The sequence below is a fragment of the Myotis nattereri genome (genome assembly GCF_964212035.1).
Source record: "Myotis nattereri genome assembly, chromosome: 15".
NCBI classification, from domain to species: domain Eukaryota; kingdom Metazoa; phylum Chordata; class Mammalia; order Chiroptera; family Vespertilionidae; genus Myotis; species Myotis nattereri.
In genome coordinates this window covers 51,810,314-51,837,587 of record NC_138090.1, presented here as the reverse complement: position 1 = coordinate 51,837,587, position 27,274 = coordinate 51,810,314, and the positions used below count along the sequence as shown (strand labels likewise).

The window sequence follows — 27,274 nt, the reverse complement described above, 5'->3', positions numbered from 1 at the left end:
AAGTGCCCGCAACCCAGGTACATGCCCCTGACCGGGATCGAACCCGGGACCCTTCAGTCCGCAGGCCAACGCTCTATCCACCGAGCCAAACCGGTTTCAGCATCAACCCATACTCTTATGCCCTCTGGGAAAGAGTCTCATCTCAGTGACAGAAAATGTAACAAACAATGAAAAACAATGAAGAACTTACACCCAATAACTCACTGGAATACTGACTGGGTCACAAAAGCCACATCTCTGGCCTAAAGACACCCTTTCTTTTCCTCTTAGTTTTGCTGCCAGAGCACCAATGGCTCTGATGGGAACATCTGAGAAGCTATTTTAAGCCACAAAACTTCTTGATCATAATCAGTGAAAATGATGGCTGTACAGAAGGTAAACAAGCCTGGAGTCCCTCAGATCTGTGTACACACGGCTCCTATAGTCTTTTCCCAAAAAAATGTCTGGGTGTAAGTTTAGATGAAGACCATTCCATCTAATGGGCTGCAGTCTGGTCCAACAAGAATTAGGTCAGTGTTTCTGCAGTGAAGGGGTCCACTCAAGGTGATGGTCTTGGAACCAGTGCCCATCACCCATGGAATTGAAGGAATTAAAGCACATGGCCCTCTGCAACACCTGGGGAAAAGAATCCCTTCAGCCGAGACCGGTTTGGCTCAGTGGATAGAGCGCCGGCCTGAGGACTGAAAGGTCCCAGGTTCGATTCCGGTCAGGGGCACGTACCTGGGTTGCGGGCACATCCCCAGTGGGGGATGTGCAGAAAGCAGCTGATCGATGTTACTCTCTCATTGATGTTTCTCACTCTCTATCTCTCTCCCTTCCTCTCAGTAGGAAATCAATACAATATATTAAAAAAAAAAATCCCTTCAAATGTCTTACCAGTCCTTGAAAAAAGGAAAAAAAAATAACGCAGCTCCCAGATATACTTCAGGTTGTCACAACTACCCCCTCTTGGGAGTGACCTTTGTGTCTGAATGCATCCATTTTCACATGAGGACTAGAGAGTCAACAGTGTTTCCTGGGAAAATATGGGCAGCAATGTGAATTTGGCAAAAACTGCTCAGCTAATTTCTGGTCCATAGTCTTCCCTCAAGGGCAAAAATGTTTCAAAGCCCATATACGTTTTTCAACGAATCATGCTTCCAGAGCCCCGATCTCCATATAAAATAACCCACACAATAAATGGAACACCCAACATTAAAGAAGTCTTACGGAAAAGCCTTCATTATTTTGCAAGTAACAGCCATGAGACTGGCAGTTCTTCCACCTGGCAAAACAGCTCTTTATGTTAAAAAGTCCAACATACATACATATGGTTCCACATGCAAACAAGCAAACAGAACAGATAAAATAGTTGCAGGTAGGATACACAATATACGTGATTCAATATATGAGATAAATTTCAGACTAATGAGACTTCACATATTTTCATATACAACTGTTAAGTACTAAGAAACCACATTTTCAACACATCTGAGAAATTTTTCACATTCGTACTCTTTTGTGCACAGCAAATTTACAAATTAGGCTGAGAGATAGCTCACATTAATTACACTCTTTATGACAATCTCCTGTGTAAACTCTCTGATGACAATGAAGGTGAGAGTTAGTTGTAAAAGATTGTCCACATTCACTGCATTTATAAGCATTTTCTCCTGTATGAACTCTCTGATGACGGTAAAGGTTTGTGCTACTGGTATAAAATTTCCCACAGTCACTGCATTTATAAGGCTTTTGTCTTGTATGACTTCTCTGATGACGGCAATGGACATCGCTTGTCTCCAGTGTGAACTCTCTGATGATTTTGGAGAGCTCTGTTTTCACTGAAAGTTTTCCCACATTCACTACATTTATAAGGGTTTTCTCCTGAATGAACTCTCTGATGACGAAAAAGTTTACTACTACAGGTAAAAGATTTCCCACAGTCACTGCATTTATAAGGAATTTCTCCTTTATGAACACTCTGATGATTTTGGAGAGCTTCATTTTCAGTAAAAGTTTTCCCACAGTCACTGCATTTATAAGGCTTCTGACCTGCATGATTTCTCTGATGACGGCGATGGACATCGCTCCTGGTAAAAGATTTCCCACATTCACTGCATTTAAAAGGCTTTTCTCCAGTGTGGACTCTCTGATGATTTTGGAGAGCTCTGTTTTCACGGAAAGTTTTCCCACATTCACTACATGTATAAGGCTTTTCTCCTGTATGAACTCTCTGATGATGACAAAGTTTACTGTTACTGGTAAAAGATTTCCCACATTCACTGCATTGATAAGGCTTTTCTCCAGTGTGAACTCTCTGATGATGACAAAGTTTTTTGTTACTGGTAAAAGATTTCCCACATTCACTGCATTTGTAAGGCTGTTCTCCAGTGTGAACTCTCTGATGTCTGTGAAGTTTGAAATTAGTGGTAAAAGATTTCCCACATTCATTGCATTTATAAGGCTTTTCTCCTATGTGAACTTTCTGATGAATGTGAAGGTAAGAGTTAGTGGTAAAAGATTTCCCACATTCATTACATTTATAAGGCTTTTCTCTTGTGTGAACCCTCTGATGAACGTGAAGGTAAGACTTAGTGGTAAAAAATTTCCCACATTCACTGCATTTATAAGGCTTTTCTCCAGTGTGAACTCTCTGATGTGTGTGAAGTTTGAAATTAGTGATAAAAGATTTGCCACATTCATTGCATTTATAAGGCTTTTCTCCTGTGTGAACTCTCTGATGAATGTGAAGGTAAGATTTACTGGTAAAAGAATTCCCACATTCATTGCATTTATAAGGCTTTTCTCTTGTGTGAACCCTCCGATGAACGTGAAGGTAAGACTTAGTGGAAAAAGATTTCCCACATTCACTGCATTTAAAAGGCTTTTCTCCAGTGTGAACTCTCTGATGTGTGTGAAGTTTGAAATTAGTGATAAAAGATTTGCCACATTCATTGCATTTATAAGGCTTTTCTCCTGTGTGAACCCTCCGATGACTGTGAAGTTGACAGTTAGTGGTAAAAGATTTCCCACATTCACGGCATTTAAAAGGCTTTTCTCCAGTGTGAACTCTCAGATGATTTTGGAGAGCTCCACTTTGGATGAAAGTCATCCCATATTGACTGCATTTATGAGGCTTTTCTCCTCTATGAATTCTCCGATGCTGACAAAGTGCACTTTGCCTGGTATAAGATTTCCCACATTCACTGCAGGGAAACGGCCTTTCTCCAGTGTGCACTCTTTGATGACGACAAAGTTTAATGAAACAGTTGTAATCTTTCCCACATTCAGCACATATATAAGGCTTTTCTTCAGTGTGAATGCTCTGGTGAGAAAGAAGGCTACCGCTCTGGGCAAAAGATTTCCCACATTCACTGCATTTATAAGGCTTTTCTCCTGTGTGAACCCTCTGATGACTGTGAAGGTGAGACAAAGTAATAAAAGATTTCCCACATTCACTGCAGTGATGAGGCCTTTCTCCAGAGTGCACTCTGTAATGATGATATTTGCGACCATTGAAAGTTGAAAAAGACTTTCCACACTCACTACACTTATAAGGCTTTTCTCCAGTGTGAATTCTCCGATGACAATGAAGGTTACTGCTACTAGTAAAAGATTTCCCACACTCATTGCACTCATAAGGCCTTTCTGCTGTGAGAACGCTCTGATCATAATGGAAGGCAGTGCTATTGGTAACAGGATTTCCACATTCACTGTGCTCATACGGCCTTTCTTCAGTGTGCAAAGCTTCATATTCACTTAGGCTGTTACTATTGCTAAAAGCTTTCCCGTAGTCACTGCACTGATAAGGCCTTTCTCCAGTGTGACCTTGCTGTAGAAGATAAAAGCTAGAAAATTTGGTAAAATATTTCCCACATTCAGAGCACACAAAATATCCACTTCCAACATTGACATCCTTTTCCTGAATAAACGTGTGGGTACAAGTAATGTCTTTCTTAGATTCTTTTCGGGCGTAATAATTTTTTGTCCATTGAAATGTCATCCCATGTGTCGAAATAGCATTTGGACGGTCCCTGGTCTGAGTAGCGTTTAGGTGGAGATGTCCTGATTCGGTAAGAACACCCTGTCCAACCTCCCCGCATGTGAAACCATTTTGGGACATATTGAAATTGCAGCTCTTTGCAAGTGAGATCCTGTCCACACCTCTACTGAAAGTCTTCTCTCTCACATGCCATTGGTGAATATTTACACTGAAGTAAAACCGTTTTGCACATGCCCCACACCTCAACATTATCTGTTCGTGTTGTGTTCCCTGAAGCTCCATCACGTGGAAAATGTTTCCCAAGACTAGTCCACAACTCTCACAGGGGTGGCTCTTCTGGGAAGACAAAGGTAACTGGGGATTCCATGCCTGTGAAACTCTCACAAAAAAGTTCTGTTCAGTCGCTGCCTCCTCATTCTCTGCTCCACAGCAGCAACCTGAACAAAAGGAAACACTGGTAAAGTACATGTTCACCCTATGAAATCAGAATATCTGCACCACAAATGTTTATCTGTCATGACTAGGCCTGATTCCATAGAAAGATTTTAAGGACCAGTGAGGTACACTCTGAGGAAACTGTTGTTATGCATATTGTGGCCCCAAAACTCAGTTGATGATGAAAAGCAAACCAAGAGAGGGACAGAAGCACAGGATGGGACACAAAGAAAAGAGGAAGGCTCTACTCATTTTTCCTGCACAAACGGCTGCCATTAGGACCTTTCATGTTGGCCATGTGAGTCTATGTAGAATAATTTAAAACGGCTGAAAGCCATAAAAATGTATTGTATTAGACCACACGATGTTCAACGTCAATATAATAACATTTGTGCACTCCAAGGTACTGCAGGCATGGACCAATGTTAGAGGGCATTAAAGAGAGGCCTGTGAGGCCGGTGGCGGCGGCCTGGCGGCGGGAGAGACCTGGGCGGCAGCTGCGCCTGAAGTTGCAGCCGGGCTCGCGGGGGTGCTGCACAGGGGTCGGGGGGGGGGGGGCAGCCCTGAGCTGGGGCCTGGCCCTGCCTGGGCTCCCCCAACGCACTCCGGGGCACAGGTCTTGCCTGTGGTGACCACAATGCCCCAGGCCTCTGAGCACCGCCTGGGCCGGCCTCAAGAGCCACCTGTCAATGCCCAGCCCCAAGTGGGATCCAAACTACCATTTGCCCCCCGGGCTCGCAGTAAGGAGCATCGAAACCCAGCCCCTGGGCCAAACCCCATGTTACGGCCTCTGCCTCCCCGGCCAGGTCCACCTGAGGAACGGCTCAAGAATCTGGAGCTGGGACAAACACGGACCTCAGGCCCTCGTCCCAGAGGCCCCCTTCGGGCAGATCATGGAGTTCCCCTGCCTGGCTCACCAACCCCAGCTGTGGCTCTGCCTCTCCCAACCAGGACCAACCTAGCCAGGTCCAAGTCTGTGAGCAGTGGGGACTTGCGTCCAACAGGGATTGCCTTGGGAGGGCATCGAGGTGCTGGAGAGCTAGGGGTTGCACTGAGCCGCTTGGCGTTCCGGCCTGAGCCACCCACTTTGAGACGTAGCACCTCTCTCCGCCGCCTAGGGGGCTTTCCTGGGCCCCCCACCTTGCTCAGTATACGGACAGAGCCCCCTACTTCCCATGGCACTTTCCACGTGATATCTGCCCGGCCCTCCAAGCCTTTCGACTTCGATGACAAGATGTGCTTCCTGAATGCTGTGCTGCAGTGTTTGAGCAGCACTCGGCCTCTCCGGGACTTCTGCCTGAGAAGGGACTTCCGGCAAGAGGTGCCTGGAGGGGGCCGAGCCCAAGAGCTCACTGAAGCCTTTGCAGATGTGATTGGTGCCCTGTGGCACCCTGACTCTTGTGAAGCTGTAAATCCTACTCGGTTCCGAGCTGTCTTCCAGAAATACGTGCCCTCCTTCTCCAGATACAGCCAGCAGGATGCCCAGGAGTTCCTGAAGCTCCTCATGGAGCGGCTACACCTTGAAATCAACCGACGAGGCCGCCGGGCTCCCCCAATCCTGGCCAGTAGCCCAGCTCCCTCTCCACCCCACCGTGGAGGGACTCTGCTAGAAGAGCCGGACTTAAGTGACAATGACCGGGCCAACCTAATGTGGAAGCGTTACCTGGAGCGAGAGGACAGCAAGATTGTGGACCTGTTTGTGGGCCAGTTGAAAAGTTGTCTCAAGTGCCAGGCCTGTGGGTATCGCTCCACGACCTTCGAGGTTTTTTTGTGACCTGTCCCTGCCCATCCCTAAGAAAGGATTTGCTGGGGGCAAAGTGTCTCTGCGGGACTGCTTCAGCCTTTTCACCAAGGAAGAAGAGCTAGAGTTGGAAAACGCCCCAGTGTGTGACCGATGTCAGCAGAGAACATGAAGTGCCAAAAAGCTGACAGTACAAAGATTCCCCCGAATCCTCGTACTCCATCTGAACCGGTTTTCCACCTCCCGAGGCTCCATCAAGAAAAGCTCCGAAGGTGTGGACTTCCCGCTGCAGCGCCTAAGTCTGGGGGACTTTGCCAGCGAAAAAGCCGGAAGCCCCGTCTACCAGCTGTACGACCTCTGCAACCACTCGGGCAGCGTCCACTATGGCCACTACACCGCCCTGTGCCGCTGCCAGACCGGCTGGCACGTCTACAATGACTCTCGGGTCTCCCCGGTCAGTGAGAACCAGGTGGCGTCCAGCGAGGGCTATGTGCTCTTCTACCAGCTGACGCAGGAGCCGCCCCGCTGCCTGTGAAACCCTGCCCCCATCCGCCCAAGCCCGGGCTCCCCATTTACCTCAGAGATGTCTATTTTTGTCTTTTTCATTGGGGAGGCGGAGGGTGATTGTAGCTCCCATTTTGTAAATTAAAAAGTACCCTTCCACCTGGAGGTCCCCCTGTGCCCCAGCCCCATGTACAGAGCTCCTCAGGCCCCGCCCGTGTACAGCCCCGGACTTCAATCTCACTTTTTGTGAATAAATTTATTAAGGAAAGAAAAAAAAAAAGAGAGGCCTGTGAAAGAGGCACAAGTGCAAAGTCAAGAGAAGTAAAGGTTATACATGGGCTGGGAATCCCAGTAGAAATGATCACTATGTAAACTGAGTGCTGATAGAACCAAGATGGCAGAATAGGTAAACGCCAGAAATTGCTGCCACGCACAACCGCTTCAACAATACAACTAAAAGACAACACAGACATCATCCAGAACCACAGGAAGACTGGCTGAGTGGAAATTCTACAACTAGAAGGAAAGAGGAAAGCATACTGAGACTTAGAGGAGGTGCGGTAGTAGAGTGCAGAGGTATGGAGGTGCACGCGGAAAAGGCTGGCAACTGAGCATGTGGCGCACTTGAAAAGGGCTGGCAACTGAGGACGTGGCCCAAGTGGAAAGGGCTGGCAAATGAGGTCACGGTTGTCTTTTTTAATCGGGAGGGAGTCTCAAGCTCCCTACTGCTCTGAACTCCAGCTCCGAGCGAGTCTCTGGGGACCCAGACTCATTTGGGGAGAACCTGGACTGTCTGGCATCGGTCGGAACTCGAGGGTGGCTTTAACTCAGCGGTACTTGCTGAGATTACCGGGACACTGAGTCGCTGGGACTCTTAGGGTAAGACTGAGGAGCAGCCATAGCTGCTAGCTCCACCCAGTTGATCCCCTGAGACCCCGCCCCACCCAACCTGTGCACAGAGGCTTTTCCATATCAAAGGCCTGGCCCTTTGCAATCTGGTAATTACCTAGCAAACTGCAGCTGGTCAGAGAGACCAAGAACTTCCAAAAGAAGGCCCAAGGCCCCACACCACCTTGCATTGCTTAACAGCTGGGCCTCTTCTGGGCACCTCCAAACCACAAACAAAGAATAAGAATCTGCAGATCTCTCTGTAGCTCCTGCTGAGTAGCCTCAGGCAGAGGCTAAATTAGCACCTCCAAAGAGATCCAAGAGCCAGTGTGCCCAGTGGTCAGAGTGGGACCATCCAGATTACAACTCCTCAGATCCATAAGGGACACACTCAGTGGGCAGAGTCAGTGAGCACCAAAACCCCTCTGAAGCAAGTCTTGCCCCAGAAGGGTTTCTCAAGCACAGAAGTTCTCCCACTGCAGACACAGCTGATTCTCACAGCAAATGGGCATGGAGGTCAATTCCTCCCAGTGATAACAACTACAATCAAGGCTTAACTACAACAAGACTGTGCACAAAGCCCACAAAGGGGTGCTCCAAGAGTAATAGGGGAGGGTGAGCCACTGGACCCTATAGTACACCTAACACAGAAAGCCACTCTATCAATACAAGGAAGCATAAAAAATGAGGAGCCAAGAAAAAGATAACATATGAAAGAAATAGAGGAAAGCAAACTACTTGATATAGAGTTCAAAACCACACTTTTAAAGGTTTTTCAAGAATTTTCTAGAAACCGCCGATAAATTTAGTGAGACCCTCAAGAAATCTAATGGGACCCTCAAGATTATGAAAAAGTACGAAAAAGAAATTAAGCATACACTGACTGAAATAAAGAATATTACGAAGACTTCCAACAGCAGACTAGAGGATCGCAAGAATAAAGTCAAAGATTTGAAATACGAAGAAGCAAAAATCACCCAACTGGAAAAACAAAAAGAAAAAGGAATGCAAAAATATGAAGATAGTGTAAGGAGCCTCAGAGACAACTTCAAACATACCAAAATCCAAATTATGGGGGTGCCAGAAGAGAGACAGCAAGATATTGAAAACCTATTTGAAGAAATACTAACAGAAAACTTCCCCTACCTGGTCAAAGTAATAGACTTCGAAGTCCAGGAAGCGCTGAGAACCCCAAACAAAAGGAACAGAAAGAGGACCACACCAAGACACATCATAATTAACACATTGTTTGGGGGTAGTTTTTATCGTCCACACTCTACTACCAGTCAACTTAAACGTATAACTAAAACGTATAAATATGTTTCCCGCTTTCAATGCGTTAAAATGCCAAGAGCAAAAGACAAAGAGAGAATCTTAAAAGCAGCAAGAGAAAGAAACTCAGTTACCTACAAGGGAGTACCCATACAGACTGTCAGCTGATTCCTCAACAGAAACTATGCAGACAGAAGAAATTATGCAGGCCAGAAGGGAGTGGCAAGAAATATTCAAAGGGATGAATACCAAGAACCTACAACCTAGATTACTTTACCCAGCAAAGCTATCATTAGGAATTGAAGGTTAGATAAAGAGCTTCACAGATAAGAAAAAGCCAAAGGAGTTCATCACCACCAAACCAGTATTATATGAAATGCTGAAAGCTATCCTTTAAGAAGAGGAAGAAGAAGAAAAAGGTAAAGATACAAATTATGAACAATTACACAGCTACCAACAAGTGAATCTAAAAATCAAGTGAATAAATAATCTGATGAACAGGATAAACTGGTGAATATAATAGATTCAGGGGCATAGACAGGGACTGGACTGACTATTCTTGGGGAGGAAAGGGGTCTGAGGGTGTGGGAAGAGACTGGACAAAAATTGTACACCTATGGATGAGAACAGTGGGTGGCAGGGGTAAGGGGAGAGGGTGGGGTGGGAACAGGGTGGGAACAAGGGGAGGGGAGTTATGGGGGGAAAAAAGAGGAACAAATGTAATAATCTGAACAATAAAGATTTAATTAAAAAATTAATAAAGTTGCCAAAAACTTAAAAAACCTAAATATATAAATAAAAAACACCTGTGCTGGACCTATTTATCCTTCCCTCTCTATTCCAAGCCTGTGGCAGCTACTAAGCTTTTTACTCTCTGTATAGTTTTCCCTTTTCCACAATGTAATGTAGTTGGAATCATACAGTATATACCCTTTTCAGACTGGCTCTTTTTACTAAGCGATATATATTTAAGTTTCTTCTATTCGTTTCTTGGCTTAAGGGGTAATATCAATGTGGGGAGGTCTTGTTTCTTGGTATTGCCATTCCTAGTTTGATTTTTCTCTATTTTCTCTTTTTATTGCTGAAGATTTCATTGTACAGATGCACCACAGTTTGTGTATCCACTCACCTTTTAGGGGACATTTTGGTTGCTTACAGTTCTTTGCAATTAGCAATAAAGCTGCTATAAACATTTTAAAAAAGAAAGAAAGAAAGAAAGAAAACGCTGGGTTTCCAGCTATGAATGTAACAAAGGCCAGCAAAGAATTCCTCCCCAGTGACCCTTCTCCAAGGAAAGACCACGTGTGACACCACTATGTCATTAATAAAACACTGTTTCACCCTAACCGGTTTGCCCCAGTGGATATAACGTCGGCCTGTGGACTGAAGGGTCCCAGGTTCAATTCCAGTCAAGGGCATGTATCTTGGTTGTAGGCACAATCCCAGTAGGGGTTGTAAAGGAGGGAGCTGATTGATGTTTCTCTCTCATTTAGGTTTCTAACTCCCTATCCCTCACCCTTCCTCTCTGTAAAAAATTCAATAAAATACATTTAAAAATAAATAAATAAAATCATGTTTCTTCTGTGATGCACAAAGGATTCATCCCCTTAAATCCCACTTGAGGCATTCCATGGGATAAATGATGCAAATCTTCAGAGAAAAACAAAAAAGGTGGATGATCAACACTGTGGTAGAACAACAAAGGACAAATAAGACAACAAATGACCTATTTGAGCCCTTGCTGGCTTGGCTCAGTGGATGGAGCGTCTCCCTGTGGACTGAAGGGTCCTAGGTACAATTCCGGCCAGGGCATGTGCCGAAGTCGCAGGCTTCATCCCCAGGAGGTGGTGTGTAGGAAGCAGCCGATCCATGATTCTTTCTCATCATTGATGCTTCCATATCTCCCTTCCTCGCTGAAATCACTAAGAATATATTTTTTAAAAACCCACCTATGTGAGTGACATCCAAAAGAATGCAGAATTACAGATACGACCATCTCACCCGAGCCCAGTGTAAGTAGACAGCTACTCACAAACAAAAACCCATATGAAATAGGAGTAAGAGTAACATGAACACAGTATAACAGACACAAATGAAGAAGTGTACAGAAAGCATGACTAGAAAAGACGGGGTGAATAAACATATTTGAAAATACGAACAGTAAAAAACAAGGGTCAGAATTACCTCCAGCAGTCCCTGTGCTTTTGCTATCATTGACCAAAGTGGCCTGTTCTTAAAAGAACACTAGAAACTTTTGTGTTTAAAAACCAATGACTTGACCAGTATGGCTCAGGTGGTTGGAGCGTCATGCTGTGTACCAAAGCGTCGAGTATTCAATTCCCAGTCAAGGCACCTATCAGTATATGGGTTCCATTTCCAGTTACCTTGTGTGCAGAAGTCAGTCGATGGATATTTCTCCCTCACACGGATCTTTCTCTCCCTCTCTTTCTCTCCCACCCATCTCTCTTCCTCAAATATTTAAACAAGCATCAGTAAAAGGAGATAAAGCAAAATAAAACAATACAAATATTGGCTACTCTTGACTTAGACTAAAGCAAAGAACAAAAACCAACAAACAACAACAATCTTCACGGGGGTAGGGGAGGCTGGGGAAAGTCAATTGGGGAAGAAAAGAAAAATGTTAAAGAAATGAAAGGTAAAAAGTATACCTGACACTAGGAACCACAAAGCATCATAAGAGATGTTGAGCCCTAACTTGTTTGGCTCAGTGGATAGAGTGTCGGCCTGAGGACTGAAGGGTCCCAGGTTTGATTCCCGTCAAGGGCATATACCTTAGTTGTGGGCACATCCCCAGTAGAGGTGTGCAGGAGGCAGTTGATCCATGTTCTCTCTCATCGATGTTTCCAACCCTCTAGCCCTCTCCCTTCCTCTCTGTAAAATATCAATAAAATATACTTTTACTTAAAAAAAAAAAGAGATGTTGATGTTAAGAGACAACATGACCTTCCACAGAGAAATCTGTCAAGATCCCATATGAGCTTCTGAAATTAATAAACAAATTCAGAGCCCTGGCCATGTAGCTCTCCTGTTGAGTGTGCGGTACCGATGCACCACGGCTGTGGGTTTTCTAGGCACATGTAGGGGACAGACAATAAATGCTTAGATGGGTAGAACAGCAGATCAGTTTACCTCTCTTTCTCTGTTTCCCTTCCTGTCTCTAAAATCAATAAATAAAGGCTGCCCAGTATGGCTCAGTGATTGAGCAAAAACCCATGACCTAGCACAGTGGTTCTCAACCTTCTGGCCCTTTAAATACAGTTTCTCATTGCTGACCCAACCGTAACACTATTTTCGTTGCTACTTCATAACTGTAATGTTGCTGCTGTTATGAATCGTAATGTAAATATCTGATATGCAGGATGATCTTAGGCAACCCCTGTGAAAAGGGTGTTCGACTGCTAAAGGGGTCGCAACCCACAGGTTGAAAGAAGCTGACCACGGAGATCAAAATTCCAGCCCTTGACAGAAGATATGTGCAGGTTGCCGGCCCAATCTCCATTGGGGGTGTGTGCAGAAAGTAGCTAATCAATGACTCTCTCATTTTTCATGTTTCTATTGCTCTCTCCTTCTTTTCCTCTCTGAAATCTGTAAAATATACTTTAAAAATAAATAATTTAAGGAATAAATAAATATCCGTGGCCCATGTCGCTCAGTTTTCAGAGTGCCTGCTTGCACACTGGAAGGTCATGGGTTTGATTTTCTGTAAGAGGCAGGTATGTGGCATTCAGGTTCAATCCCCTTCTTGGTAGGGGCACATGTGTGAAGCAACCAATTGATGTTTTACTCTCTCTCTCTATATATATATATATATACTTCTCCCTTTCTCTCTCTTAGAAAAAAATCATTGGTAAAAATATTCTCAATATTCAGGTGAAGATAAAAGAAGAAAGAATTGAATTCAGAAATGTTACGGGAGAGGCAATCCAAGATGGCGGTGTAAGCTTATAGTCTCTTCATTCCACAACCACATCAAAATCACAACTAAAATGCAGAACAACAATCAGCCAGAACTCCTGGAAAGCAGGCTGAAGGGAAGCCTTAGCACAGTGGTTCTCAACCTGGACTGCACATTAGAATCACCTGGGAATGTTTTCAAAACCTGATTTCTGGGCCTCATTATTAGTAACAATGAAACAATTTCCAAAGGATGAGGCCCAGATATCAGGATTTTGAAAAGATTCCCAGGTGATTCTAATGTGCAGCCAAGGTTGAGAACCATTGTCTTAGCACTAGACAGGTAAAGTGGAAACACACTGATACTGGTAGGAGGTAGAGAGGAATGGAAGGTGTTGGTCGTGTACCCATGTGGGACACTTTTTTAATTGGGAGAGAGATCGTCTCTGCAGAGGTCACCTGGAAGAAAAAGCGGTCCCAGTGTCACACCAGATGCCAAGCACAGCATCCCAGACTGGGGAAAAAAGGCCCTACTGGCAGTAAGAACTACAGGCTGTAAAAACCAGTACGGATTGGGGCTCAGTGACACAGAGGCTGCAGGACCCAGCTGCGCCTCCTACAATGCAGCACCAGGAACGGTATTTACAACCTTCTGCTTCTTCTGACCTCCAGGGCCTGGCGAGCCTGGTGGTGGAGGGGCGAATCAAGACACATATGAGAGGGAAACTGGCCTAACTGGAATCGAGGCAGGAATTCGAGGGCAGCTTTCTCCCAGACAGTGGTGCTTGCTGTGGTCATTATACCTATGCTGCCACATCCGAGGTGGCAGGTCTTACTAACAACCATTCTGTATGCTCCGACCTGGTGATTCCCTGAGACCTGACCCCATCCAATTTACAACTCCACCCAGGCTGTGTGGAGCAGCGTTTCTATATGAATTGCCTGCCCTTGCTCAGGCTAAAACCTGTCTAACAAGTTGCAGTTCCGTCAGGGAGCCCCAAACCTATCAATAAATGGCTTATACCTGGCACAAGCACTAGCCTTCCTTGCTTCACAGCTGGGCCTCATCAGGGCACTTCCAAACTCGATACAAAGAGGAGATTCTGCAGATCTCTCTATAGATGCTGCTGGGTGGCTCCAGGCAGAGGCTGACTTTACACCTCCCTGGAGACCCACGAGCCAGTGTACCCAGTGGTCAGTGTCATACCATAGCAGCTTAAAACTCCTCACATCCATAAGACATACACTCAAGGGGCAGACTCACTGACCACCAAAGCCCTACTGATGCATGTCATGCTCCATAGGCGTGTCTCCTGCACAGCAGCTCTCCCACTGTTGTCGTAGTTACACCCATTAATGCTAAAATCCTCAAGAAGGGTCCTAGGTACAACTCCGGCCAGGGCATGATTTCCTTTCACCAGGTAGGGGAAGTTTCTGTTAGTATTTCGTCTTTTTAAAATTTTCCTCAAGAAAATTCCGGCAAATCAGATCCAGCAATATATTAGAAAGATCATACACCATGACCAAGTGGGATTTATTCGGGGAATGAAACATTGTACAATATCTGCAAATCAATAAATATCACACAACATATGAATAAAATGAAAGACAAAAATCATATAAGCATATCAATTGACGCAGAAAAAGCATTTGACATAATCTGACACCCTTTCTTGAAAAAACTCTCAGCAAAGGGGGAGCAAAAGGATCACACCTCAACATAGTAAGAACCTTATATGACATACCCACAATCAGCAAAAACTACAACCATTTTCCCTAAGAACAGGAACAAGACAGGGATGTCCACTTTCACCACTCCTGTTTGATATAAAACTGGAAGTGCTAGCCATACAATCAGACAAGAAGCAGAAATTAAAGACATCATAACTGGAAAAGAAGAAAACTGTCATTATTCAAAGATGACAGTATATTGTACATAAAAAACCCTAAAGACTCCATTAAAAAACTACTAAATTTAATAAATGCATTCAGAAATGTGGCAGGATACAAAATTAAGAACCAGAAATCTATGGCTTTTTTATACACCAATGACAAACTCAGAAAAAGAGAAACAAACAAACAAAAAATCCTATCCACTATTGCAACAAAAAAATTAGGATACCTAGGAATAAACTTAACTAAGTAAAAGACCTGTATGCCGAAAACTACAGGAAGTTGAAAAAAAGAGATACAAGAAGATATAAACAAATAGAAAAATATACCATGTTCATGGATTGGTAGAATCAACATGATTAAAATGTCAATACTACCCAAAACAATCTGCAGATTCAATGCAATCCCCAGAACAGAGAATCCAAAATCGACCCAAGCCATTATCCTCAACATCTGTCAAATGAGACAACAGCATACAATGAAGACAAGATAGTCTCTTGAATAAATGGTGTTGGGAAAATTGGACAGATACATGCAAAAAAATAAACTAGACCACCAACTTTTATAAGTCTGTAAACTTAAGATGGGAAACAATAAAAATCTTAGAAGAATCCACAGGCAGCAAAATATCAGCCATATATCCTAGCAATGTCTTTACGGATACAGCTCCTAGGGCAATGAGGGCAAACCTATGACACGTGTGTCAGAGGTGACACGCGAACTCATATTTTTGGTGATTTTTCTTTGTTAAATGGCATCCTATCTAATAATAGACAAACATGGTAACTGAGCGTACCATCGCTATGCCTCCATTGGCTAATCAGAACGATATGCAAAATAACCAACAAAGATGGTGTTTAATTTGCATACATAGGCACCAAGGGGCAGAGGGAAGACTGAAGACGGCTCCAGCTGGAGCAGCGAAGGCCTGGGTCCCGGGTGCCGGAGGAAAACCGGTGCTGGCAGCCAGGGGAGGGAAGACCTATTGCACAAATCTTTTCGTGCAACAGACCTCTAGTTGAAATATAAAAAAATAAACATCAAAAATATAAATGTTTGTTTTACTATGGTGAGAGATACCAAATAATTTCTTTATGTGACATGGCACCTGAGTTAAGTTAGGGTTTTTCAAAATGATGACACGCCAAGCTCAAAAGGTTCACTATCACTGTCCTGGGGTAATGGAAACTAAAGAAAAAATGAACAAATAGAACTATGTCAAGATAAAAAGCTTCTGCACAGCCAAAGAAACCATAAACAAAACAACAAGAAAGCCCACCACATGGCAGAACATATTTGCCAATGTTATATCCGATAAGGGTTTACTCTGCCTAATTCACATGAACTCATATATGGTAAGAAAAAGAAGGTAAACAATCCAATCAAAAAATGGGCAAAAGGACCTAAACACACACTTTTCGAAAGTGGATATACAGAAAGCCGAGACATATGAAAACATGCTCAAAGCCACTTATCCGAGAGACGTAAATCAAAACGACAATGAGATATCATCTCACACCTGTCAGGATGCCTATCATCAACTAATCAACAAAGGACAAGGTGCTGGCAAGGATGTGGAGAAAAGGAACCCTTGTGCTCAGCTGGTGGGAATGCATATTGGTACAGACACTGTGGAATATAATGTAGAGTTTCCAAAAAATTAAAAATGGAACTCCCAATTGACCCATCTAGGAAAATATCCCAAGAAATAAAAAAAACAGCCCTAGATGGTTTGGCTCAGTGGATAGAGTGTCGACCTGCAGGTTGAAGGGTGCCAGGTTCGATGCCGCCCAAGGCAAAATGCCACGCTGTGGCTTGATTCCCAGTAGGGTGCATGCAGAACGCAGAGATCAATGATTCTCTCATATCATTGATGTTACTTACTATCACTCTCTCCCTCTCCTTTCCTCTCTCTGAAATCAATAATGAAATATTAAAAAAAAAGAAAAAAAATCAGAAACACCAATCGGAAAGGACATATGCACCCCTATGTTCATAGCAACACAATTTACAATAGCTAAGATTTGGAAATAGCCTAAGTGCCCATCAGTAGATGAGTGGATTAAAAAACTGTGGTACATCTACAAAATGGAATACTAGGCTGCTGCCAAAAAGGAGGAACTCTTACTATTTGCAACAGCATGGATGGAACTGGAGAGCATCATGCTAAGCAAATGCTAAGCCAGGTGGAGAAAGATAAATATCACATTATCTCACTCATTTGTGGTCAATGAGGGAAAATGGCGACACATGTACTACAATATATATTACTTTAAACAATAAAGAATTTTTAAAAAATATTGTGAAAATATACATACTACAGAATGCAATCTACAGATTAAATGAAACCCTGAGGATAATTCTTATGGTATTTTACAAAGACATGAAAAGAGAACCTTGAAATGTATAAAACTAAAAAATGTGAATAGCAAAAACAATCGTGAGTGAGAAGCTAGCTGGTGGCATCACACTTCCTGACTTCAATTTCTTACAAAGACAAAGCAAGCAAACATTGTGTTGCTGAAGAAACACAGACACATACATCAACAGAACAGAACAGAAAAGACAGAAAAAAACCCAGACACATAATTTCAAGTAATTTTGTCAAAACTGCAAGACAGAGAAGAAGGGAAAGATAGTTTCATCAATGAATGATGCTGTTGAAAAATCAATACTCACATTGAAACACAACAATACTGGACACAACATGCATAACAGAATTGAATATCAGCGCTAAAACTTAAAACGCCTCAGGACAACCTAGAGAAAGAGTTTTGGAGATTTGTTATGACATGATTTTCTGAATGTGACATCAACCACCACAAAAAAACCAAAAACAAACAGTCGAGATGGCAACAAATAAAGAAAAAAGCTTCTTCACAGCACAACAGCAATACACAACCTGAAATGAAAGGAAATCGAGAGAACAGAAGAAAATACTTGCAAATCCTATGAAGGGATTGCTTGGAGAGATTGTGGATTCAGTTCTGATCAGCACAACAATGCAAATATTGAGATACAGACAGAAATTCACACAAATAGTTGGAGTTCCCAGGGAATAATAAAGTTATGTTAGTCCTAACCGGTTTGGCTCAGTGGATAGAGTGCAGGCCTGTGGACTGAAGGGTCGCAGGTTAGATTCCAGGCAAGGGCATGTACCTAGGTTGCATGCACATCCTCAGTAGGGGGTGTGCAGGAGGCACCTGGTCGATCTTTCTCTCTCATTGATGTTTCTAACTTTCTATCCCTCTCCCTTCCTCTCTGTAAAATTCAATAAAATATATTTTGAAAGATAAATAAAATAAAGTTATGTTAATATTATATTGGAGGCTAATAACAATGCAATGACTTGTCTGAAAACCAAACTCGATATAACTTCATTAAAAATACTTTATTGCTAAGCACCAGCAACAAGCATCTGAGCTTGCCAAAAACATGGTGGCACTAGACCTGCTGAACGCAGGGTTGCCAAAAACATGGACTTTGTAGAAAAGTGAATGTTGGGAGAAAAATCAGCAAAACACAATTAAGCACATGCGAAAATATGTGTTCCTGTATGTAATAAGCAATTAATATATAGAATATACAGGGTAGTTAGAACACTCTTTAACCAAAAAATACAGTTAATAAACAGGATAAGGATATAGAGACAATTCTCCAAAAAATACGTACAAATGACCAACAGGAATATAGAAAATGCTTTCCTCACAGATCAAGGTGGAATCCCTCAGGCTTCCTGTAACACTACCAACCACAAGTCCTTCCCTGTGAATTTAGTGCAGCGGGGAGTATTGGGACTTCAGGAATAGAAGGGAGCAGCGGAAACAGACCAACCCTCCCCAGGAGAGCAACTACCCAGCAAACTGGAAAAACAAGCAGTACCACAGTCTACATGGGAGGACAGAGCACACCCTGGGGGATGGGGCCTGGGAAACCTCAAAGCCAAGTCCAGGTCACTGGTGAGAGTGAGGGTCTTACCCAGTGATGATATAAGTTCAAAGTTCTCCAGCATCACATTCAGGTACAGCTGTCTCTGACCCTCATCAAGGAGGCTCCATTCCTCCCTGGAGAAGTACAGGGCAATGTCCTCAAAGGTCACGCCAACCTGTCAGAATGGAGACAATTAAAACCAAAGCTGCCTTTCACAGAACCAGTAATTCTAGTCCTTAAACACCTTCAGGCCCTCAATCTCCTCCAGGGCCCCTGGTTACTGTGGACACCAGGCCCTAATGCTCATCACAGTCCCATTACTCACTGTGATGGCCCTCAGCAGAGCAGCTGGGTTGGGTGGGAAGGACTGGGGGAGGGGAGGGTAGAGAGCAATGGCATTTAAGGTCTGGGCGATGCCTGCAGGGCCCCAGCCTTCCTGCCAGGCAACACCACTGCAGGCTCCTAGATCCTGCCTCCAAGACAAAGCCAAGCCTGGGTTTATGCTTCACCTTTAAGTCCCCAAAGCAGATCCTGGGGACATCAGCTCACACTTCCTCCAGATGTGCTCACCACTGGGTAATGTTCATCCCCTTCCCATGTTCAGACCCCAGGGTCACACCCCAGCTCTGCCCCCTTCCTGCTCCAATGCCACTGCATGTCGCTGGACTCACCCATGAACTTGGCATATGGCGTGTGGAGAGCTTGTAGTCCAGCCGGATCCAGGACAACCCCAGCTCCCTGATGGACCCACAGCCGGGAAAGCCCCGAATGAGTCTGTGCCGTCCTCCCTGCAGCCTCTGCTCTTTCCGTCAATACTCACAGCCACACCCTCAGGGACCTTCAGATGCAAGTCACCCCCGTCCTCTCTGCCCTGCACTTGCTGTGTCCTCAGAAGCCACCACACTCCTCTCTCCCCTCCGCCTTCCTCACGGTCCTCCACGCGGGTCTGAGCTGCAGGACGGGACAGGCGCCCTCCCCAGGCTGTGGTGTCTGTGTGAGGAGGCGGTGAGGGCCTGGGGGACTGAACTCACCTCAGCCCGTCTCCTCAGCGGGGGCGCCGCCATTGCCCTCTGTGGGCTGAGCGGGGCGGGAGTAGAAGCCGCTGAAGAAATAGCGGTCCCAGTCCCGGCACTTGCGTGGGTCCGGGTGGCGACTCCGAGCTTCAATCAAAAGTGTGACCTGTGAGCACCACTGGCGGCTCCGACCATGGGCTGAGGCGGGGAGCACCACTCTCCGGCCTTCTCCACTGGACTGTGGACACGGAAAACCTCACCCCCTGAGAAAAAAATCTGAGAAGATGAAATCCTGCCACAAGGATTACGGTCCCGCCCTCCCGAAGCGGCCAAACGGAAATGCCTTCTCTGAGCCTCCATTGGCTCAGCCTGATGCCATTCCATGCGTGGCCTTCTGGGTAATGTAGTTTCTCAGCTCCAGGGCCGGGATCCAGTATTTCTCACTTGATTCTAGGACTGGATTTATTGGCAAATAGTCAAGAACACACCAAGTATACTAAGGGTCCTCTAGCTCCTTCAGGGAGGTGATTTCCGGGGCAAAGTTTGTTTTCCCTGCACCTGCACAGCTTCCTTTAGCTGCGGTTTTGCATATATTTGTTCAGGACTTGCTGTTTCTGAAGGGCAGGTATTGTTTCTTCATTCAAGACTTTTGGCATGTGTTTCCCTGGGGCGATATGTATCTGGAGGAGGTTGTTCAAGACTCTAACTGCCTTAACCTGCCTCCATTGAATCCATTATACAAAGTTATTGTCACAAAAAGACACTCATACTTAAGAGCATCCAAAGTGTCAGCTCTGCCTGGACTGCAGTGAGGATAAGTTGGCCAAGAAACCTGTGAAAAAATGCTCAAAGTGACTGCTCACCAGAGATCCAAATTAAAGCAACAATTAGGTATCACCCCACCACTTTCATAATGGCTGCCATCAGCAAATCAACAAATGACAAGTGCTGGGGAGGATGTGGAAAAATGGGAACCCTAGTACACCCCAGATGGGAATGCTAATAGGTACAGCCATAATGGATTCAGTTTGAAGTTTTTGTAAAATATTTAATATGGAACTGTCATTTAATTCAGTGATTCTACTCCTAGGAATATATCCTAAGAAACCTGAAACAATCACATAGATATATGTACCCCTATGCTCATAGCAGCACAATTTACAATAGCAAACCTCTGGAAACTGCTCAAGTACCCATCAGTAGATGATTGATTGGATAAAAAAGTGTGGTACATTATACCATGGAATGCGATGCAGCAGTAAAAATGAAGACTCTCTTCCCCTTTCACACAGCATGTAGGGACCTGGAGAGCATCCTGCTAAGTGAAGTAAGTCAAAAGAACTATCACTTCATCTCACTCATACATGTAATTTAATTAACAAAAAAACCATGTTGAATGGAGTAAATTCAGCGTGTGGAATTCACAATGCGGAATCTTAGAAGGGAAGGCGGGGAGGGTAAAAAAAAAAGAAAGAAAGAAGAAACATCCTTCTCTGTGGAGTATGCTCACACACACACACACACACACACACACACACATGCAAACAATGAAAACAAGGTCACCTGAGACTTGAGCATTTTCTTCTGTTCCCTGAAAGCAATGGGAAAGCTCTAACTTGCTGGTTTCTAGATCTGCTCTAAATTTGTGTTTGTAAACCTGCCTTCTGTCAGCTTTGACCCTGGAAATGCTGATACCCCTCCATCTAAAGTTCTCCTACTTCACATGAGTGGATTGCTTTTGGTGGTGTTGTAAGAAATGTCCAAACCTGTGGAGAATTTCTCTCAGTTTATTTGCCCCAAGCCTGCGACACTGCCTGGAAACAAGAAAACACATTGAGGCGGGAGAATGGCAGGTTTGCACCTTCTTTATACATTAGATTCTAACGAGAAGACATAAGGGGGTTATATGAAATTCACTGGTGATAATATAGGGGAGACAGTTAAGGAGGGAAATATCTGGGATGGGATAAAAAGTAAAAAACAATAGACACAAACTTCTTTTTACATGTTACAGAATAGTTAACACTTCATATTTAACACAGCTCTGTGGTCTGCTGTGTTGGGAGATTGTGCCCTTAAGATTCTGTAAAACGGAAATTTCCCTGAAAAGCCAAAGATATGTTATCCCAGATGCAAAAACACAATAGCCAGGCTTAATAAGGTACAAATAGACCTCCGCAAAACAAAACAAAATAAAACAAAAAACAAGGCTAGGACATAACTACCCCTGTGGCTTACTTTTGCTTAGAAAGTTTTAACTTCAAACCATCTTATATGGTTACTTTTGGCCTCTGAATTCCTAAGATTGGCCATGGCATGCCAGGATCCCTGAGCTTACTAGGTTTAGTATGTGCCATCATTTTTATCCAAACTGGGGAGTCAGAACTGGTTGGTTTAGCCCTAACCAGTTTGGCTTAGTGGATAGAGCAGTGGCCTGCGGACTGTAGGGTCCCAGGTTCAATTCCAGGCAAGGGTATGTACCTTGGTTGTGGGTATATCTCCAGTAGGGGGTGTGCAGGAGCAGTTTATGGTGTTTCTAACTCTATCCCTCTCCCTTCCTCTCTGGAAGAAATCAATAAAGTAAAAAATAAAATTAAAAAAGAACTTGTCGGTTGAGGAGAAAATTCAGTGAGTGCTTTATTTCCTGGCGGACCCATTGTTCACATACTCCTGGACAGAATGCCTCCATATTGCTGGTGTCCCTTTATTTGGACTCCTAGATGTACTTAAGGTTCAGGCCAATAAAGCCTCAGGATCTAAATGTGGTGGAGGTATTTGTAAGGAAAAGAAAAAGGTCTTTCTTTTCCTTTATGTGGTCTTTCACAATTAATGAGAAACACCTGCTAATTCAGTGGTTGTCAACCTTGGCTGCACATTGGAATCACCTGGGAATCTTTTTAAAATCCTGATTTCTGCCCTAACCGTTTTGGCTCAGTGGATGGAACATCAGCCTGCGGACTGAAGGGTCCCAGGTTCAATTCTGGTCCGGGGCATGTACCTTGGTTGCGGGCACATCCCCAGTGGGGGGCGTGCAGGAGGCAGCTGTTCAGTGTTTCTCTCTCATCGATGTTTCTAACTCTCTGTCCCTCTCCCTTCCTCTCTGTAAAAAAATCATTAAAATATATATTTTTTAAAAAATAAAATAAAATCCTGATTTCTGGACCTCATCATTAGTAACAAAGAAATGGAATTTCCAGAGGATGAGGCCCAGAAACCAGGTTTTTATAAAGACTCCCAGGTGATGCAATGTGCAGCCAAGGTTGAGAACCACTGTGCTAACTAAACCCCAAGTGTTTTGACTCATCTAATTCAATAAAGGAGTTCATACCGCTGAACAAGACTAGTTAATTTCAAGGCTACATTCTTGCTACTCCTCCTCCCTGGTCACACCTCAGAGATAATTCCCACCAATGAGTCTCTAGTTAGTGGTAAGTTTCCTTCCCTCTGCCCTGTCAAACAAGCCTCTTTTGAACTTTTCATAACTTTTTCTCTAGTCAAATTGTATAGGCTTGTGAAAAGTACTGATCCCTATACATCTGCCAGACTGTCTGCAGGAAAGCAAACAAACTAACTTATAGAGACAGCCCCTCATATCTACTGTACTTCAGGGCATTCCAAGGTCCCTCCATTCCTTGTCCCTGAACACAGACACTGCTGAAAAGCAGAAGCCACCCTTCTCCCTGCCCTGTACTGACTAGCAATGTTTGGCCCTTTCTTCATTTGGAAAGTGAAATAAAATTCCTCTCGTCGTGTCTTCTTTTAGGTCTGAATTCTTTCACAGCCTGCATCACTGGCCACATCTGAATAGTATGTCCTTATTCTGAGGAGTTACGTGGGACAAAATGAGGAAAATGACATTGTAGAAGCAAAATAATGTTTCCTTCTATGGTTGGCCTAGTAATTAAATTATATAATATAGACTAACAGGGGAAAAACAACCAAACTGTCATTAACATGTATAACTCCATATAAAAGGATTCAACTCAGAAAAAACAGAGTAACTGGCCAAAATGGCAAACACCATTACACGGAAAACTACTTAGGCCACAGTCAAAAAATGTTGTGTGTGTGGAGTCAGTCAGGGTAGATTGTCAGGTAAAGCACAATAAGGACCACAGTCGTGGCTGACTGTGCTGTGCACTGTGGTGAGGGGTTGTATTCAGAAGGACTCTGTTCCAAATCAAAGACCCATAGTACAGACACAGGAGACTGGGAAGGAGGATGGGGTCCAGAACATGATCCTGGCTGGAGGGAAAACATGGTGAGAGCCATTGTCCCATTCAGACAGTAGGGATATAGAGGACAGAATACTGGCCACAACATGGCCAGTAGGTCCTATGCATGAATAAGAGGTGAGCACCTGTCCAATAAGACCAGGATCGTGTAGAACTCCAGTGTCACTTGGGAATATTAGGTCCCACATTTCATGTTCACTCCTGCAGGGTGAATGTCAGTGCCACATAGGACCATCATTTGAAGGGTCAAACTGAGGCAAGAAATTAGTCACAGTGGATGTGATAACAGCAGGACACTCAAAATGTGGGTGAAGGTGCAGAGACCCAGCACAAATTACTGAGGTCTCCTGAGGGTCAAACTCTGTGCTGGGATCAAAGGGGAGGCAGCTACATTGCAGCTCACTCTGAAAGAAGATTCCCTTGGAGAAACCACTGCAGCTAAGAAATGATGGCATTACCTTGAACACAGGGAGGCCAAGGGGAAGTGCTCTGAGGTGTACAGGGAATGGGAGGAAACACATAACTGCAACATTGGAAACAGGAGCTGTAGCTGAGCCACCCTGGTCCTCAGACTGTGTACCTGCTCCACTGAGGCCTGCACATCAGTGGTGGAGACTGTGTCTGACGCTGCAGAAAATAATGGGTTAAAATCCAGTCCCTGGAGTCTGACACTTGTCTGTGGTGTAAACTTGGGGAGCTGACTTCATTTCTCAGGTACTGAATTTTTTCAGCAATTTGATAGTTTTCCACTGACCCAGGTTCTTGTGAGCATTAAAAAAGAAAATGCTGCCGAAACCGGTTTGGCTCAGTGGATAGAGCATCGGCCTGTGGACTGAAAGGTCCCAGGTTCGATTCCGGTCAAGGGCATGTACCTGGGTTGCGGGCATATTCCCAGTAGGGGATGTGCAGGAGGCAGCTGATCGATGTTTCTAACTATCTCTCTCCCTTCCTCTCTGTAAAAAATCAATAAAATATATTTAAAAAAAGAAAAAGAAAAAAAGAAAATGCTCAAAAATCTAACCCTGCAATCCTGGCAACAAGTACTCAGCTTGGTACTTTTATTGATCTTGGAAGGACAGAGTAAGCGCCATCAATCATCTGCATGTCACATTCAGCCACCTGAGACTCAGGGAGCTCTAGTGAGTCTGCTGGACATTCCTAGGTGGGGCCCACTACAATGAGACCTGAGTGCCCACAGAACCTGCCTCCCTGCAGTAGAGTCAGTGGCTTCTTATAGGTCTTATTTCTTACTAAAATGCACCCAAAGACAAATGTCCTTATGGGCATAGGGGAGTGAGAAGTGCCTGGCCTGGGAAGATCTCTGTAGGGAGATGCTGGAGTTCAAAGTAGATAGAGAAAAATCAATGCTGAGAGAGAATCATTGATCAGCTACCTCCTGCATATCCCACACTGCAGATTTAGGAGGGGCTCAGGTATGCTCCTTGACTGTGAATGGAACCGTGATATTCTGGTTCATATGTTTAAAATAGAGGCCTGGTGCATGAAATTCATACACTCAGGAGGGGATCCCTCAGTCGGACCTGTGCCCTCTCGCAGTCCAGGAGCCTGTGGGAGATGTCCGAACTGACAAAGGTAAATAACATTTATATCCATATAAAGAATTATACAGAAATATTTGTACCAGCTTTATTAGAAATAACCAAATATTTATTAAAATGGACATGATGGTGATATATTCAAAGATAAGAATATCTACCAGAGGCCTGGCCGATTTGGCTATGGATGGAGCATAGGCCCACAGAGCAAAGCGTCCCAGGCTCAATTCCAGTCAAAGGCACAAATCTTGGTTGAAGATTCCTTCCCAGCTGGGTCCCAGCTGATGCAGGAGGCAACCAATCGATGTGTTTCCTTCCCATTAATGTTTCTCTGTCTTTCCCTCTCTCCTTCACTTTCCAAAAACAAAACAAAACAAAAAAAACAATAGAAAATTATCCTTGGGTGAGGATTAACAACAACAAAAAAGTATCTATCAAAAAAAAAGATGAGTTACTAATATATCTTTAATAAATCTCCAAGAATTTATGAAATATAAATGAAAGCAGAAAAATACTTAGAAAAAGCAAAGTTCTCTCTTAAAATGGAATGGAAAATCATGGTTACCAGGTAAGCTGTGTAGAACAAGGACAGATTTAATGAGGTCGTGAAGCAACTACACAGGCACAGATATGCTAAGTATTATGAGTATAATGATGGTTTCAGTTTCATGCATATGTCAAGATTTATGAAACACTATACTTAACACATGTAATTTACTTATTACAGCTATTAAAAAATGGTTCAATGAAGCAGGGGGTCTCTCGGGGGTGAGGACGACGGAGCCCCAACACGCTAGGGCATCTACATGCACAACTCCGGAGACCAGGTTCAGTGACGCAGATCGGTTTTATTGTGGAACTACAGGAGTATATATAGCAGGTCGATCCTATCAAAACAGAATATCTTCACCACAAATGTTTACCTGTTATGAGTAGGCCTGATTCCATAGAAAAATTTTAAGGACCAGTGAGGTATATTCTGAGGAAACTGTTATGTATATCGTGGCCCTAAAACTCAGTTGATGATGAAAAGCAAACCAAGAGAGGGACAGAAGCACAGGATGGGACACAAAGAAGAGAGGAAGGCTCTACTCATTTATCCTGCACAAACGGCTTCCTTTAGGACCTTACATGCTGGCCATGTGAGTCTGTGTAGAATAATTTAAAGCGGCTCAAAGCTGCCCTGATTGGTTTGGCTCAGTGGATAGAGCGTCTGTCAGGGCCAGCCTGACAAGGTTGAGCCGGGCTGAGGCAGGGAGGTGGGAATTGAGAAAAGAAAGACAGGAAAGCGGGGTTGGGAGGACTCCAGTTCTTTCGGTGAACTGAAGCGAGTTTATTAGCCACACAATCCTATTTATACACAACACACTGAATCGGAGGTCTGTCAAGAGAAATGTATTCTTTGTTCCTCTTAATCTCTAAGGGAGGGACACAGCAGAAGGACAAGTTCTCAGTACAGCATATCTCAGTAAACAGTTACAGACTTCTTGGAAAGCTATGAAAGGCTGTTCTCATTCTACAAAGGTTGCTCTCATTCAACTGATAATCACCATCCAAACAAGTCTGGAAAAACTGTGTGGGTAAGGGTCCCAGCCTTGCTAGCCCCTTCATGTGCAAGGACCTTGCCAGCTTACATCTGGCCCCCAACAAGCTTCAGCCTGTGGACTGAAGGGTCCCGGGTTCGGTTCTGGTCAAGGGCATGTACCTCGATTGCGGGCACATCCCCAGTAGGGGGCGTGCAGGAGGCAGCTGATCGGTGTTTCTCTCTCATGGATGTTTCTGACTCTCTATCCCTCTCCCTTCCTCTTTGTAAAAAAAATCAATAAAATATATTTTTTTTAAAAATAAATAAAAATAAAGCGGCTCAAAGCCATAAAAATTGATTGTATTAGAGCACATGATGTTCAACG

General features: G+C 44.0%; 2 protein-coding genes across 2 annotated transcripts; one reads left to right on the top strand and one right to left on the bottom strand.

Moving 5' to 3' along the window:
- Positions 1-1,202: 1,202 nt before the first annotated feature.
- LOC308531487 (uncharacterized protein) lies at positions 1,203-19,836 on the bottom strand. Its single transcript, XM_081108424.1, has 2 exons — positions 18,609-19,836; positions 1,203-4,419 (listed from the first exon to the last, which is right to left on the bottom strand). Exons 1-2 carry the CDS (start codon positions 18,640-18,642, stop codon positions 1,721-1,723), a joined length of 2,733 nt encoding a protein of 910 aa, XP_080964550.1. The 5' UTR covers positions 18,643-19,836; the 3' UTR covers positions 1,203-1,720.
- On the top strand, positions 5,037-6,693 carry LOC308531495 (ubiquitin carboxyl-terminal hydrolase 21-like; the record flags this gene model as incomplete). Its single annotated transcript, XM_081108429.1, is given in 3 exon segments — positions 5,037-6,182; positions 6,184-6,327; positions 6,331-6,693. Coding segments are annotated over 3 exon segments (1,635 nt in total). The 5' UTR covers positions 5,037-5,054.
- Positions 19,837-27,274: the final 7,438 nt, after the last annotated feature.

What these genes read in the sequence shown, in the direction of transcription:
- LOC308531487 (XM_081108424.1), bottom strand. Translation starts at nt 18,642, where the DNA reads ATGCTGGAGAACTTTGAACTTATATCATCACTGG. An exon ending in TGAACTTATATCATCACTGG is followed by an intron (nt 4,420 to 18,608) that starts GTAAGACCCTCA and finishes CCTTTTGTTCAG; the next exon opens with GTTGCTGCTGTGGAGCAGAG.